The 13,196-nt window shown below is 34.9% G+C and overlaps 1 protein-coding gene across 1 annotated transcript in view; it reads left to right on the top strand.

Moving 5' to 3' along the window:
* LOC121485463 (zinc finger protein 345-like) overlaps positions 1-12,075 on the top strand; it is a 51,484-nt gene extending 39,409 nt beyond the window's left edge. The window contains exon 7 of the mRNA XM_041745870.1: positions 9,461-12,075. Within this exon, the coding sequence (XP_041601804.1) occupies positions 9,461-11,154 (1,694 nt within the window). The 3' untranslated portion in view covers positions 11,155-12,075. The remainder of the gene's footprint in view (positions 1-9,460) is intronic.
* Positions 12,076-13,196: the final 1,121 nt, after the last annotated feature.

The raw sequence follows: 13,196 nt of genomic DNA, 5'->3' as shown, positions 1-13,196 counted from the left end.
CAGGTGTCCCTGATTTTTAATATATTTATTGGCCATTTAGAACTTTTCTTTTGTAGATTCTGTTCATGTCTTTGGCTTATTTTTGTATTGGTTTGATAATCTTTCTCTTACTGATTAGATGAGTTCTTTATATATTGTAGTTACTATATTTGTGTTTCAGATATCCTCTGTTATGTGGCTTGGCTTTTCACTCTTTTTCTGGAATCTTTTGATGAATAAAAGTTCCTAATTTTAAAGTAGAATTATCAGTCTTTTCCTTTGTGATGGATATTTTTTTGTGAGCTACTACAAAGTATCCTTCTGGGAGTACCTGGGTGGCTCAGTTGGTTGATTGTCCAACTCTTGATTTCAGCTCAGGTCACAATCTCAGGGTCATGAGATCGAGACCTGCACCTGTCTCCATGCTGAGCATGGAGCCTGCTTAAGATTCTCCCTCTTCTTCCCAACTCTGCTAGCACGGTCTCTCTCTCAAGAAAAATCCTTCTGTACCTTTAATTCATAAATATATCTATATAATTTTATTTTTTTAAAGATTTATTTATTTATGATAGAGGGGACGGGCAGAGACACAGGCAGAGGGAGAAGCAGGCTCCATGCCAGGAGCCCAACGTGGGACTCGATCCCGGGACTCCAGGATCGTGCCCTGGGCCAAAGGCAGGCGCTAAACCGCTGAGCCACCCAGGGATCCCTATATAATTATTTTAAAAAGCTTTTTAGTGTTGCCTTTCACATTGAGGTTTTTATCCTACCTATAGTTGATTTCTCTCATGATCTATCAAATAGGGGTCCAATTTTTTCTAGTTGCCTTGGCAAGTTTAATTATAAAGTTTATTTTCTCCCCACCAAAGTGCTGCTTTTATGAAATATAATTTCCATATTTTTGGACTTTCTATATTTAAGCCTTGTGATAATACCACATTATTTTAATTATAATTGCTTTTAATGCATCTGCTACCTGTGGAGAAAATATTTTCATCTTCTAAGAATGTCATGACTATTCAATCGTATTATGTCTTTATAATTAGCTTGGTAGCCCTCTCCTTTCAAATGTTTTGGGATTTTGATTAAGATTGCACTGAATCTACAAATCACTTTGGGAGAAAGTTGATATGTTTAGAATATTGAATTTTTCATTATGTTTCCTAATAATGTCCTGATCACAGAACTGTAGACAAAGAAGTAGCCATTTTTGTACCTCCCCAGTTGCTGCAAGCCCCTATCCCTCTGGCTGAAGTGACTTCCAGGATATTTAAAGGCCTGGCACCCCTTTTTCTTACCGTGTTCATTTTTCCCTTCCCCATTTGGGAGCCAGACTCTGACATTCAAAAACAACTGCATATTAGAAAAGTTAGAAAGTGGGAAGGTTAGAAAGTGACCATGCATACCCAGAGAAAGGCTCAGAAAAGACTTGAAAAGACCTTAAGTTTATACCCAAGAGTGATCCTCACACAGAAGCCTACAACAATCAAAACAACAAAAATAGTAACAAAAATTAACAAACCCTGAGGAAGGGAAAGAATCTGATTTCTAGAGTTACCACATTATTATTAGGATTATATACAATTCTAGTGTTCTAGCAAAAAATCATAAGGCATACAAAGAAACAGGAAAATATGGTTTAAAGGGAAAAAAAAGCCAACAAACTATTCTTGAAAAAGACCTGATGACATATATACTAGACACAGAAGTTAAAACAACTGTCTTAAAGATAATCAGACAACTAAAGGAAGATGTGGAGAAAGCCACTAAAACTATGTATGAACAGAATGGAAATATCAACAAAGAAATAGAAAACTTAGGAAGATGCCAAGACAAATTCTGGAGCTAAAAAGTAGAAAAACCCAAATGAAAAATTCACTAGAGGGATTCAAAGAAAGGTTTGAACAGGGAGAAAGAGTCAGGAAACTTGAAGATCAGACAGTGGACATTAGAAAGAAAAAAGGTTGAAGGAAAGTGAACAGAGCTTAAGGGATCTGTGGGACACCATGAAGCAGTCAAACATACACTGTGGGAGTCCCAGAAAGAGCAGAGAAAAAGAGACAATATTTGAAGGAACAATAGATGAAAACTTCCCAAATTTTATGAAAGACAAACATACAAGAAGCTCAACACACTTAAAGTAGGATGAATTCAGAGACCCACACCAAGACACATTATAATCAAATTTTCAAGTGCTAAAGAATGTTGAAAACAAGAGAGTAGCAAATAATTAAACACAAGTGATCCTCAATAAGATGATCAGATTTCTCATCAGATATGTTAGGTGCCAGAAGGCAGTGGATTTATATATTCAGAATGCAAAAAGACAAAAACTGTCAACCAAGAATCCTATATGCAGGAAAACTGCTTCAAAAGTGAGGGGAAAATTAAAGATAAAAACTGAGGGAGTTTGTGACCACTATACCTGCTCTGCAAGAAATGTTTAAGGGATTCTTGCAAGGTGAAATGAAAGGACGCTAGACAATAACTAGAAGCCAAAGAGAAATAAAGAACTCAACAAAGGTAAATACACAGGCAATTATAAAGACTATTATTATTGTAACAGTGGCCTGTCTTCTGCATGATTTAAGAGAGCAATACAGTTAGTGAAAGCAACCTGCAATTATTAATCTAAAAGCTAGTATTATTGGAACTTTGGTTTGTAGCTCCAGATCTTGTTTTCTGCATAATTGAAGTGACTAATGAATTAAGAAACTGAGTATGTTTTTTTGGCACAAATGTATGAAGATGTGATTCTGTGACATTGACAATCACAGGGATGAAGCCTGAGATGTAAAGGAGTAGTGTTTTTGTATGTTACTGAAATTCAGCTGGCATAAATTCAAATTAGAGTGTTATAACTTTAGGATGTTAAATGTAACCCCATCTCCCCAGTAATAACAAATAACAACAATAACAAAATAATAACAAAGAAAATAGCTATACATAAAAGGATATACAGTTGACTCTTAAATAACATAGATTTAAATTGTGCAGGTCCATTTACATATGGATTTTTTACATACAGTACTGTAAATGTATTCTCTCTCCCTTATGATTTTCTTAGTAAATTTCTTCTCTAGCTTACTTTATTGTAAGAATAGAATATATAATATATCATGAAATAAGTGCTAATTAAATTTATTATCATTAAGGTTTTTGTTCAATAATGGGCTATTACTGGCTTTTTTGGGGGTGTCAAAAATCACATGCAGATTTTTTACTGCATGGGCTTTTGGTACCCTTTAATCCCTTTATTGTTCAAGGTTTAACTGTACATAAAAGAATGTAAGAAAGGAATTTTAATGTTTCTCTCCAAAAGTCAACTAAAAGAAGTGAAAAGAACAAAAAGAAGACAGTAGTAATGCAGGGAAGGAGAAACAAACTTGACTTCCTATAAAGCTGTAGTAATCAAGATGGTGTCATCGTATTGGGGAAAGAATAAAAATATGTCCATGGGACTGAATAGAAAGTCTGGAAATAGACCTATGCAAATATACTCAGCTGATCCTTGACAAAGGAGCAAAGGCAGTTCAATAGAGAAAGGATAGTCATTTTCCAAAATGTTGCTGGAAGCACTAAACAAACACAGTTAAAAAAAAAAATCTAGGGGAACCTGTGTGGCTCAGTGGTTGAGCTTCTGCCTTTGGCTCAGGTCATGATCCTGGGGTTCTGGGATCAAGTCCTGCATCAAGCTCCCCACAAGAAGCCTTCTTCTTCCTCCACTTATGTCTCTGCCTCTTTCTCTTTGTGTGTCTCATGAGTAAATAAATAAAATCTTTTTAAAAATCTAGATATTGATGTTATAGCTTTCCCAGAAATTAACTCAGAATAGATCATAGTCCTTAATGTTAAAATGTAAAATTATAAAACTTCTAGAAGATAACAGAGAGAAAAATCTAGGTGATTTTGGGCTCAGAAAAATCTAGGTGATTTTGGGCTCAAAAAATATAATCATGAACAAAAAAAGTGAAAAATTGGTTTTCATTAAAATTAAAAACTGCTGTGTGAAAGTCAGTTATGAGAACGAAAAAACAAACCACAGACTGGGAGAAAAATCTTTGTAAAACAAATATCTGATAAAGGACATATATAAAATATACAAAGAATTCTTAAAACTCGACAATAACAAAACAACCCAATATAAATGTGGCCAAGAGATCTGAACAGATACCTCACTAGAGAAGATAAACTCATGGTAAATAAGTATATGAAAAGTTCCTCAGTGTTGTATATCATTAGGGTATTGCAAAATTAAAAACCATAACTACACATCTCTTAGAATGACTAAAATCCTAAACACTCCCTGTTAAAATCCCTTAACAGCTCCCAATGCTGTTAAGAATGTGAGGCAACAGAAACTTCTTTCATTTTTGGCAGGAATGCAGAATGATACAGCCACTTTGTTTTGTTTGTTTGTGTTTGTTTTGTTTTAGAGAGAGTGTGAGCAGGGGAGGGTGGAGGGGGCAGAGGAAGAGAATCTTAAGTAGACTCCATGATGAGTGCCAAGCCTGACTTGGGGCTCAATCTCCTGGCCCTGAAATCATGACCTGAGCTGAAATCAAGAGTCAGATATTTAACTGACAGCCACTCAGAGGCCCCATGTACAGCCACTTTGGAAGACAGTTCGGCACTTTCTTATAAATATAGTCATACTGTGTGATCCAGTAATTGTGCTCCTAGATATTTACCCAAATAAATAGAGATTTCTAGTTTACACAAAAGCCTGCACATAAATGTTTATAGATGTTTTGTTCATAATTTAAAAAAATTTTTAAATTGGAGTTCAATTTGCCAACATATAGCATAACACCCAGTGCTCATCCTGCCAAGTGCCCATCACCCAGTCACCCCAACCCCCCACCCATCTCCCCTTCCATTACCCCTTGTTCATTTCCCAGAGTTAGGTGTCTCTCATGTTTTGTTACCCTCACGGATTTTTCACTCATTTTCTCTCCTTTCCCTTTATTCCCTTTCACTAATTGTTATAGTCCCCAAATGAATGAGTCCATGTAATGTTTGTCCTATTCTGATTGACTTATTTCACTCAGCATAAAACTTGAAAGCAACGAAGATGTCCTTCAGTAGGTGAATAAACATTATGTAGTTCATCCATACAAAGGACTATTATTCAGCAATGAAAAATAAATTAACGACTGAGTCATGAAAAGACATGAAGAAACCTTAAATATGCTTAGCATTTTATTAAGTGAAAGCCAGTTTGAAGAACTTACATACTTTATGATTCCAACTATATCACATTCTGAAAAAGGCAAATAGTGGAGTTAGTAAAACAATTAGTAGTTGCCTGGATTTGGAGAGGAAGGAGGAATGGCTAAGTGGAGTACAGGGGATTTTTGTGTGTGTGTGTGTGTGTATTTTTTTATTGGAGTTCGATTTGCCAAAATATAACACCCAGTGTTCATCCCATCAAGTGCCCCCCTCAGTGCCTGTCACCCAGTCACCCCATCCCCTCGCCCACCTCCCCTTCCACTATCCCTTGGCATTTCCCAGAGTTAGGAGTCTCTCATGTTTTGTCTCTGTACAGGGGATTTTTAAGTAAATTACTGTGTGTGATACTGTAATGGTGAATAAGATGACATGATATGCATTTGGCAAAACCCAGATAATACAACACAAAGAGTGAACCCTAATGTAAACTATCAAATTTAGTTAATAATATATTAATAAAGCTTTATCAGTTGTAACAAATATACCACACCAATGCAAAGTATTAACACATAAGAGTGGAAAGGACAGGGGATCTCTGGATGGCTCAGTGGTTTAGCGCCTGCCTTCAGCCCAGGGTGTGATCCTGGAGTCCTGGGATTGAGTCCCACATCGGGCTCCCCCCGCCCTCTGCCTCTCATGAATAAATAAATAAAATCTTTTTTTAGCAAAAAAAGCAGGAAAGACAGAATGTGGGAACTCTCTGTTCAATTTTTCTGTAAAACTAAAACTTAAGACTGCTCTAAGAAACTGCATTAATAAAAAAAAAGTAAACTAAAGCGTGAATTTATACCAGTACATCCGATATAGTTTCTTAATTATAGACTTTTTTTTCCAGATGGTCACCTTCTTTTTTTGTTTAATTTAAATTTTACTTGGTTAACATACAGTGCAGTATTAGTTTCTAGAGTAGAATTCAGTGATTCATCACTTGCATAAAACATCCAGTGCTCATCACAAGTGCCCTCTTTAATCCCCATCTCCTATCTAACCCATCCCCCACCCACCTCCTCTATCAACCCTGTTTGTTCTCTGTCGTTAGAATCTCATATGGCTTGTTTCCCCTTCTCCTTTTCCTTTTCCCTCTTCCCATATGTTCATGTTTTCTTTCTTAAATTCCACATATCAGTGAAATCATATGGTATTTGTCTTTGTCTAACTGATTTATTTCACTTAGCATAATTCTCTCTAGCTCTATCCACATCATTGCAAATGGCAAGATTTCATTCTTTTTGATGGCTGAGTAATATCCCATTTTGTGTGTGTGTGTGTGTGTGTGTTTTAACCATTCATCAGTTGATGGACATTTGGGCTCTCTCCATAGTTTGGTTATTATTGATAATGCTGCTATAAACATTGGGGAACATGTATCCCTTTGAATCTGTATTCTTGTATCCTTTGGGTAAATACCTAGTAATGAATGCAATTGCTAGATTATAGGGTAGTTCTACTTTTAACTTTTTTAAGGAGCCTGCAAACTGTTCTCCAGAGTGGCTGCACCAGTTTGCATTCCCACCAACAATGCAAGAGGGTTCCCCTTTCTCCACATCCTCATCAATACCTATTGTTTCTTTTGTTGTTATTTTGAGCCATTCTGACAGGTGTGATGTATTTCATCGTGGTTTTGATTTGTATTTCCCTGATGATGAGTCATATTTTCATGTGTCTGTTAGCTATCTGGATATCTTCTTTGGAAAAGTGTCTATTCATGTCTTCTGTCCATTTCTTAATTGGATTCCTTTATTTTTGGCTAAGTTTGATAAGTGCTTTATAGATTTTGGATACTAACCCTGTATCAAATATGTTGTTTGCAAATATCTTCTCTCATTCCATAGGCTGCCTTATAGTTTTGTTGATTATTTCCTTCACTGTGCCAAGGCAATTCTGAAAAAGAAAAACCAAACTGGAGGCATCACAATTCTGGATTTCAAGCTATACTTCCCTTCCACCTCTCATTCCAAAGATAAAAGGCATAACTATACATACTTTGCATAGTACTCTGTGATGTGGATATACCATAAATGAATTCCACCAGCCAATTACTAATGGACAATTGGGTTATTTTTAATCTTTTGCTGTAACACATTATCTCTCAGTGAAACCCTTGTGCATCATATTTTTGACATTTTGCTAGTGCAATTTGGGGATTTATTTCACAGAAGTGGAGTTGTTGGATCAAAATATATATGTAATTGTGTTAAATACTGCTATATTTCCTTTCTTTTTACTTTATTTTTATTTTTTGTTTATTATTATTTTTTAATATATTTCCTTTGATAAGGTTTCTATCTTTCATATTCTTACTAGCAATATATGTAAGTACCAATTCTTTTACAGCCTTGGTAACAGTATTAGATGTCATATTTGGAAATTCCGTATTCTAAGAGGTGAGAAATAGCAGGTCAGTGTTATTTTTTAAAACTACTTTACTGACATATCACATGACATACAGTTTACCCATTTCTAGTAAACAGTGATTACTTTTACTATATTCAAAGTCTCATACAGTCATCACCACAATTTTAGAATATTTTTAACACCTCCCAAAGAAATCCAATATCCAATAGTAGCCATTCCCCGTGTTTCTCTGTCCACCCCCCAGTCCTGTGCAGCTCTTGCTCTATCTGTATGGATTTGCCTATTCTGGACAATACATATAAAAGGAATCATACAGGGATCCCTGGGTGGCGCAGCAGTTTAGCCCCTGCCTTTGGCCCAGGGCACGATCTTGGAGACCCAGGATCGAATCCCACGTCGGGCTCCCAGTGCATGGAGCCTGCTTCTCCCTCTGCCTGTGTCTCTGTCTCTCTCTCTCTCCCTCTTTCTCTGTGTCTCTCATGAATAAATAAATAAAGTGTTTTTTTTTTTTTTAAAAAAGGAAGCATACACTATGTGGACTTTTGTGACTGGCATCTTTCACTTAGCATAAGATTTTCAGTTTATTCATGTTGTAACATGTATCAGTATTTTTATTGCCAAATATTCTATTGTAAGGATATACCATATTTATTTATCCATTCATCAGTTAATGGATGTTTGTGTTGTTTCCACCTTATGCTTATTAAGAATTATGTTGTTATGAACATGGTATTCAAGTTTTTATATAGATATCTGTTTTGGGTTCTCTTGTCTCTGTACCTATGAGTGGGAATTCTGGGGTATGTAGTAACTCTATGATGGACATTTCTCTTGGGGATATAACTTGGCAGTGAAACTGTAGGGTAATATGGCAACTCTATGTTAAGTTTTTGAGGAAGTGCAAAACTATTTTATAAAGCAGCTTTAACATTTTACATTTCCATCAGCAAGCTATGAGAGTTCTAATCTCTCCATATCCTCACTTTTGTGTAGATTTAATTTGCATTTATCTTATGAGCAAATTTGAATATATTTTCATATGGTTAAAAGCTATTTAAATTCTTTTCTATCAACTGTCCATTTTCCTAGTCCATTTTTTTATAGTGCTGGTGTTCAGCTTTATATAGTAGTCTTTACTCTTTCTAATTTTAGAAACTGTTTATATATTAGGTATATATTAGGTTATTGCAGCTTTGTAAATATTTTTCATTTGATATACCCTATCTTGTTTTTGACATGCCAGTCCCTCTTTTCTTTTTTACTATAATGTGGTTATTTTTTTATCAAATTATTATTTTTCTTTTTAAAAATTATTTATTCGTTAGAGACACACATAGAGAGAGAGAGGCAGACACACAGGCAGAGGGAGAAGCAGATTCCATGCAGGGAGCCCAATGTGGGACTCGATCCTGGGACTCCTGGATCATGCCCTGGGCCGAAGGCAGGCACCAAACCACTGAGCCACCCAGGGATCCCCTTAAATTATGATTAACAAAGTTTTCCCCATTCCTAGTGTATAGAAGTCACCCAAATTTTATTCTAATTATTTATATGTTTTTATTTCTGTAAATATAGAAATCTGATCCATTTAGAATTTAGCCAACTGTACTATATGAGAAATAATGCAATTTTATCTTTTTTTCTATTTGTCTACCCATGTTTATCAGTGTCATTTATTGAAAAGAGTTCATATTTTTCATAGTGATTTGAGCTGCCAGCTTTATTGTATACTAAATTTGCACTTAAAATTATGTCTCTTTCTGGATTTTTCCTTTCTGCTTTATCGATTGTATTGACATAAGTATGATATTCAGTTTGAGCTGACCAGTAGTACCTTAGAAGTTTTATTTTTAAGGAATATGAAAATAACATTTACTTTCTTGTTACCTTACAGACTGGGAATCCAGGTGTGAGACCAAAAAGCTGTCCTCAAAAAGAGGAATTTTTGAAATAGAATCATCTCAATGGGAAATAATAGAACAGCTTAGAAGACATAAGTGTGAGTGTGAAAGTTTTCAAGATGTTAGGGAATGCAAAGACCAGGTTGAAAGCCAATTAGGAAATAAAGAGAGAGTTTTCAGGCAATTACTAATCACCTGTAAGGAAATTCCCAATTTTAGCCAAACCACATCCCTTACATTAAAAGAAAGAAGTCATTTTCCTGAGAAATCCTATGAATGTAAAGCATGCAGAAAATACTTTATCCATGGCTTTCAACTTTCTGAACATCAGAAAGTTCATTTTGATGAAAAATTCTGTGAATGTAAAGAGTGTGGAAAGGCCTTTATTCGAGGCTCAGAACTTATTTACAATCAGAGAATTCATGTTAAGAAACCCTATGAATGTAAGGAGTGTGGAAAAGCCTTTGTTTGTGCCTCACAGCTTACTTATCATCAAAGAATTCATACTGGGGAGAAACCTTATAAATGTAAAGAATGTGGGAAGGCGTTTATTCGTGGCTCTCATCTTACACAGCATCAAAGAATTCATACTGGCGAAAGACTCTATGAATGTAATGAATGTGGTAAGGCCTTTTTTCGTGGCTCTCAACTTACTTACCATCAGAGAGTTCATACTGCAGAGAAACCCTATCAATGTAAAGAATGTGGAAAGGCCTTTATTCGTGGCTCCCAACTTACTGAACATCAGAGAATTCATACAGGTGAGAAACCCTATGAATGTAAGAAATGTGGGAAAGCTTTTAGTTATGGCTCACAGCTTACTCTACATCACAGACTTCATACTGGTGAAAAACCCTATAAATGTAAAGACTGTGAGATGTCCTTTATTCGTGGCTCACAACTTACTGAACATCAGAGGATTCATACAGGTAGGAAACCACATGAATGCAAGCAATGTGGAAAGGCCTTTAACTATGGCTCTCAACTTATTCGACATCAGAGGATTCATACTGGTGAGAAACCGTATGAATGTCAAGAATGTGGGAAATCATTTATTCGTGGCTCACAACTTACAGAACATCAAAAAATTCACACTGGTGAAAAACCTTTTGAATGTAAGGAATGTGGGAAAGCCTTTATTCGTGGCTCACATCTTACTCAGCATCAGAGAATTCATACTGGTGAAAAACCCTATGAATGTAAAGAGTGTGGGAAGGCCTTTATTTATAGCTCACAACTGACTCAACATCAGAGAATTCATACAGGTGAGAATCCCTGTGAATGTAAGCAGTGTGGTAAGATCTTTATTTGTGCCTCACAACTTACTCTACATCAGATTTCTCATTCTGATAGGAAACCATATGAATGTAAAGAATGTGGTAAGGCTTTTATTCGTGGCTCACAGCTAACTTACCATCAGAGAGTTCATACTGGTGAGAAGCCTTATGAATGTAGTGAATGTGGGAAAGCCTTTATTCGTGGTTCACATCTCACTCAGCATCAGAGAATTCATACTGGTGAGAAACCGTACAAATGTAATGAATGTGGCAAGGCCTTTAATCGTGGCTCACAACTTACTCAACATCAGAGAATTCATTCTGGTGAAAAGCCTTATAAATGTAATGAATGTGGTAAGGACTTTAGACGTCATTCACACCTTATTCAACATCATAAACTTCATAATTGAGAAAAACTTTATGAAAATACAAATTTATCAAATCTTTTGTCTGCCCAGACAAAGCTTTTGTCTTCCAAAGCTGAGTGCCATTGACACTCAGCTTTGGAATATCAGATAATTAAGATTATGAAAAAGGAAATCCTTTTTTACTTTCACTGATAGTAACTGACTATCAGAAAATTTAAACAAAGGCTAGATTAATATAATGGAGAATCAGTTTCCATCATATTTCATTCTTTGTTAGACATTGGTGAATTCATACAAGAACACAACCTTAAAATTTAGGATTTTCTTGTTTGGCATTGTTCTCTTATTTACGTGATCTGAGCTCACCATTTACTATATGTGTATTCCTTTGGGAAAGTCAGTTAACCCCTGTTGCTTTAGTTTTTTCATTTATAAAAGGTTAATATCATTCTCATCATGATTTAAGGACATAAATGCATATAAAGCCTTAAAGCAATGTGTAATACATAGAATATACTTAATAAACATTAGTTATTATTGAAATTTTATGTTTATTCAGTATTTAAAATTTTCCTTCTAGGCTCAAGAGTAATTATTTTTTGATTAAAGTATAGTTGACATACAATGTTATATTAGTTTCAGTTGTTCACCATAGTGATTTGACAATTCTGTACCTCATTCTATACACACCACAATGTATGTGGTTATCATCTGTCACTACACAACATTGTTACAATAGTATTGACTATGTTCTATTGATTATGCTGTACTTCTCATTCCTGTGATTTATTTATTTTGTAACTGGAAGTTTATACCTTTTAATCATCTTCACCTATTTTATCTACCAATCCCCCCCTCCTCTGGCAACCACCAGTTCTGTGTATTTATGATTCTGTTTCTGCTTTTTGTTTTAAATTCCAGATATAAGTGAAATCAGATGATATTTGTCTTTCTCTGTTTGACTTATTTCACTTAGCCTAATGCCCTCTAAGTCTGTCCATGTTGTTGCAAGATGTTTCTTTTTATGGCTGAGTAATATTCCATTGTATATACATATGACATCTTCTTTATTCATCTATTGATGGACACTTAGGTTGCTTCCACGTCTTATTGTAAATAATGCTGCAATAAACATTGGGGTGCATATATCTTTTCAAATTAGTGTTTTCATTTTCTTCAGGCAAATACTCAGTAGGGGAATTACTGGATAATACGGTATTTCAATTTTTAATTTTTTGAGGAAACTTCATGCTGTTTTTCACAGTGGTTGCATCAATTTAAATTCCTATCAACAGTGCATTGGGGTTCCTTTTTTCAGTATTTTAATTATATAATATTATAGAATTCAAATGAGAGGAAGACCTTCCAAATACAGTACATAGGTAAAACTTTAATCAATCCTACTAATCTTCAGATAAATGACTTTGGAACAGAACATCCTAATATAATTAATGTGAGATTATACCTTGTTCTGAACATTAAATTTCTTACTTGAAGGAAACACTAAGCTAAAAAAATAAGTGGCTGTTACAAATGAACTTACAAACATTTGTGTGTAGGCTTTTGTGTGAACATAAATTTACATTTCCCTGGTATAAATGCCTAAGTGTGCAATTTCTGGGTCTTAGAGTCAATTCATTTTCTCTTATAAGAAATGAACAAATTATTTTTCAAAATGGCTTTCCCATTTACATTCACATCAGGAGCATATGAGTGACTCAGTTTTCAGCATTTGGTTTTGTCATCACTTTTGTTTTAGCCATTGTGATAGGAATGTAGTGATGTCTCTTTGTTGTCTTAATTTGCGTTTCCCTAATGGCTAAGGATTTTAATACCTTTTCATGTGCTTGTCATGGGTATAGCCATTTTGGTGAAATGTCTGTGTCTTTTACTCAGTTTTGAATTGTTTTATTTTTTACTGTTGGGTTTTGAAAGAGTATTTTTATATTCTAGATGATACTAGTCCTTTCCTATGTGGTTTTAAATACTTTTTCCTGGTGTGTATCTTTTTTTTTTTTTAATCCTTTTAATAGGGTCTTTTGAGGAGCAAAAGTTGTCAATTTTTTTTTTTTTTAAGTTTTCAA

Source organism: Vulpes lagopus, chromosome 2 (assembly GCF_018345385.1).
Source record: "Vulpes lagopus strain Blue_001 chromosome 2, ASM1834538v1, whole genome shotgun sequence".
Taxonomy (NCBI): Eukaryota; Metazoa; Chordata; class Mammalia; order Carnivora; family Canidae; genus Vulpes; species Vulpes lagopus.
The sequence above is the reverse complement of the archived record's forward strand: the minus strand, read 5'-3'. Positions and strand labels throughout refer to the sequence as shown.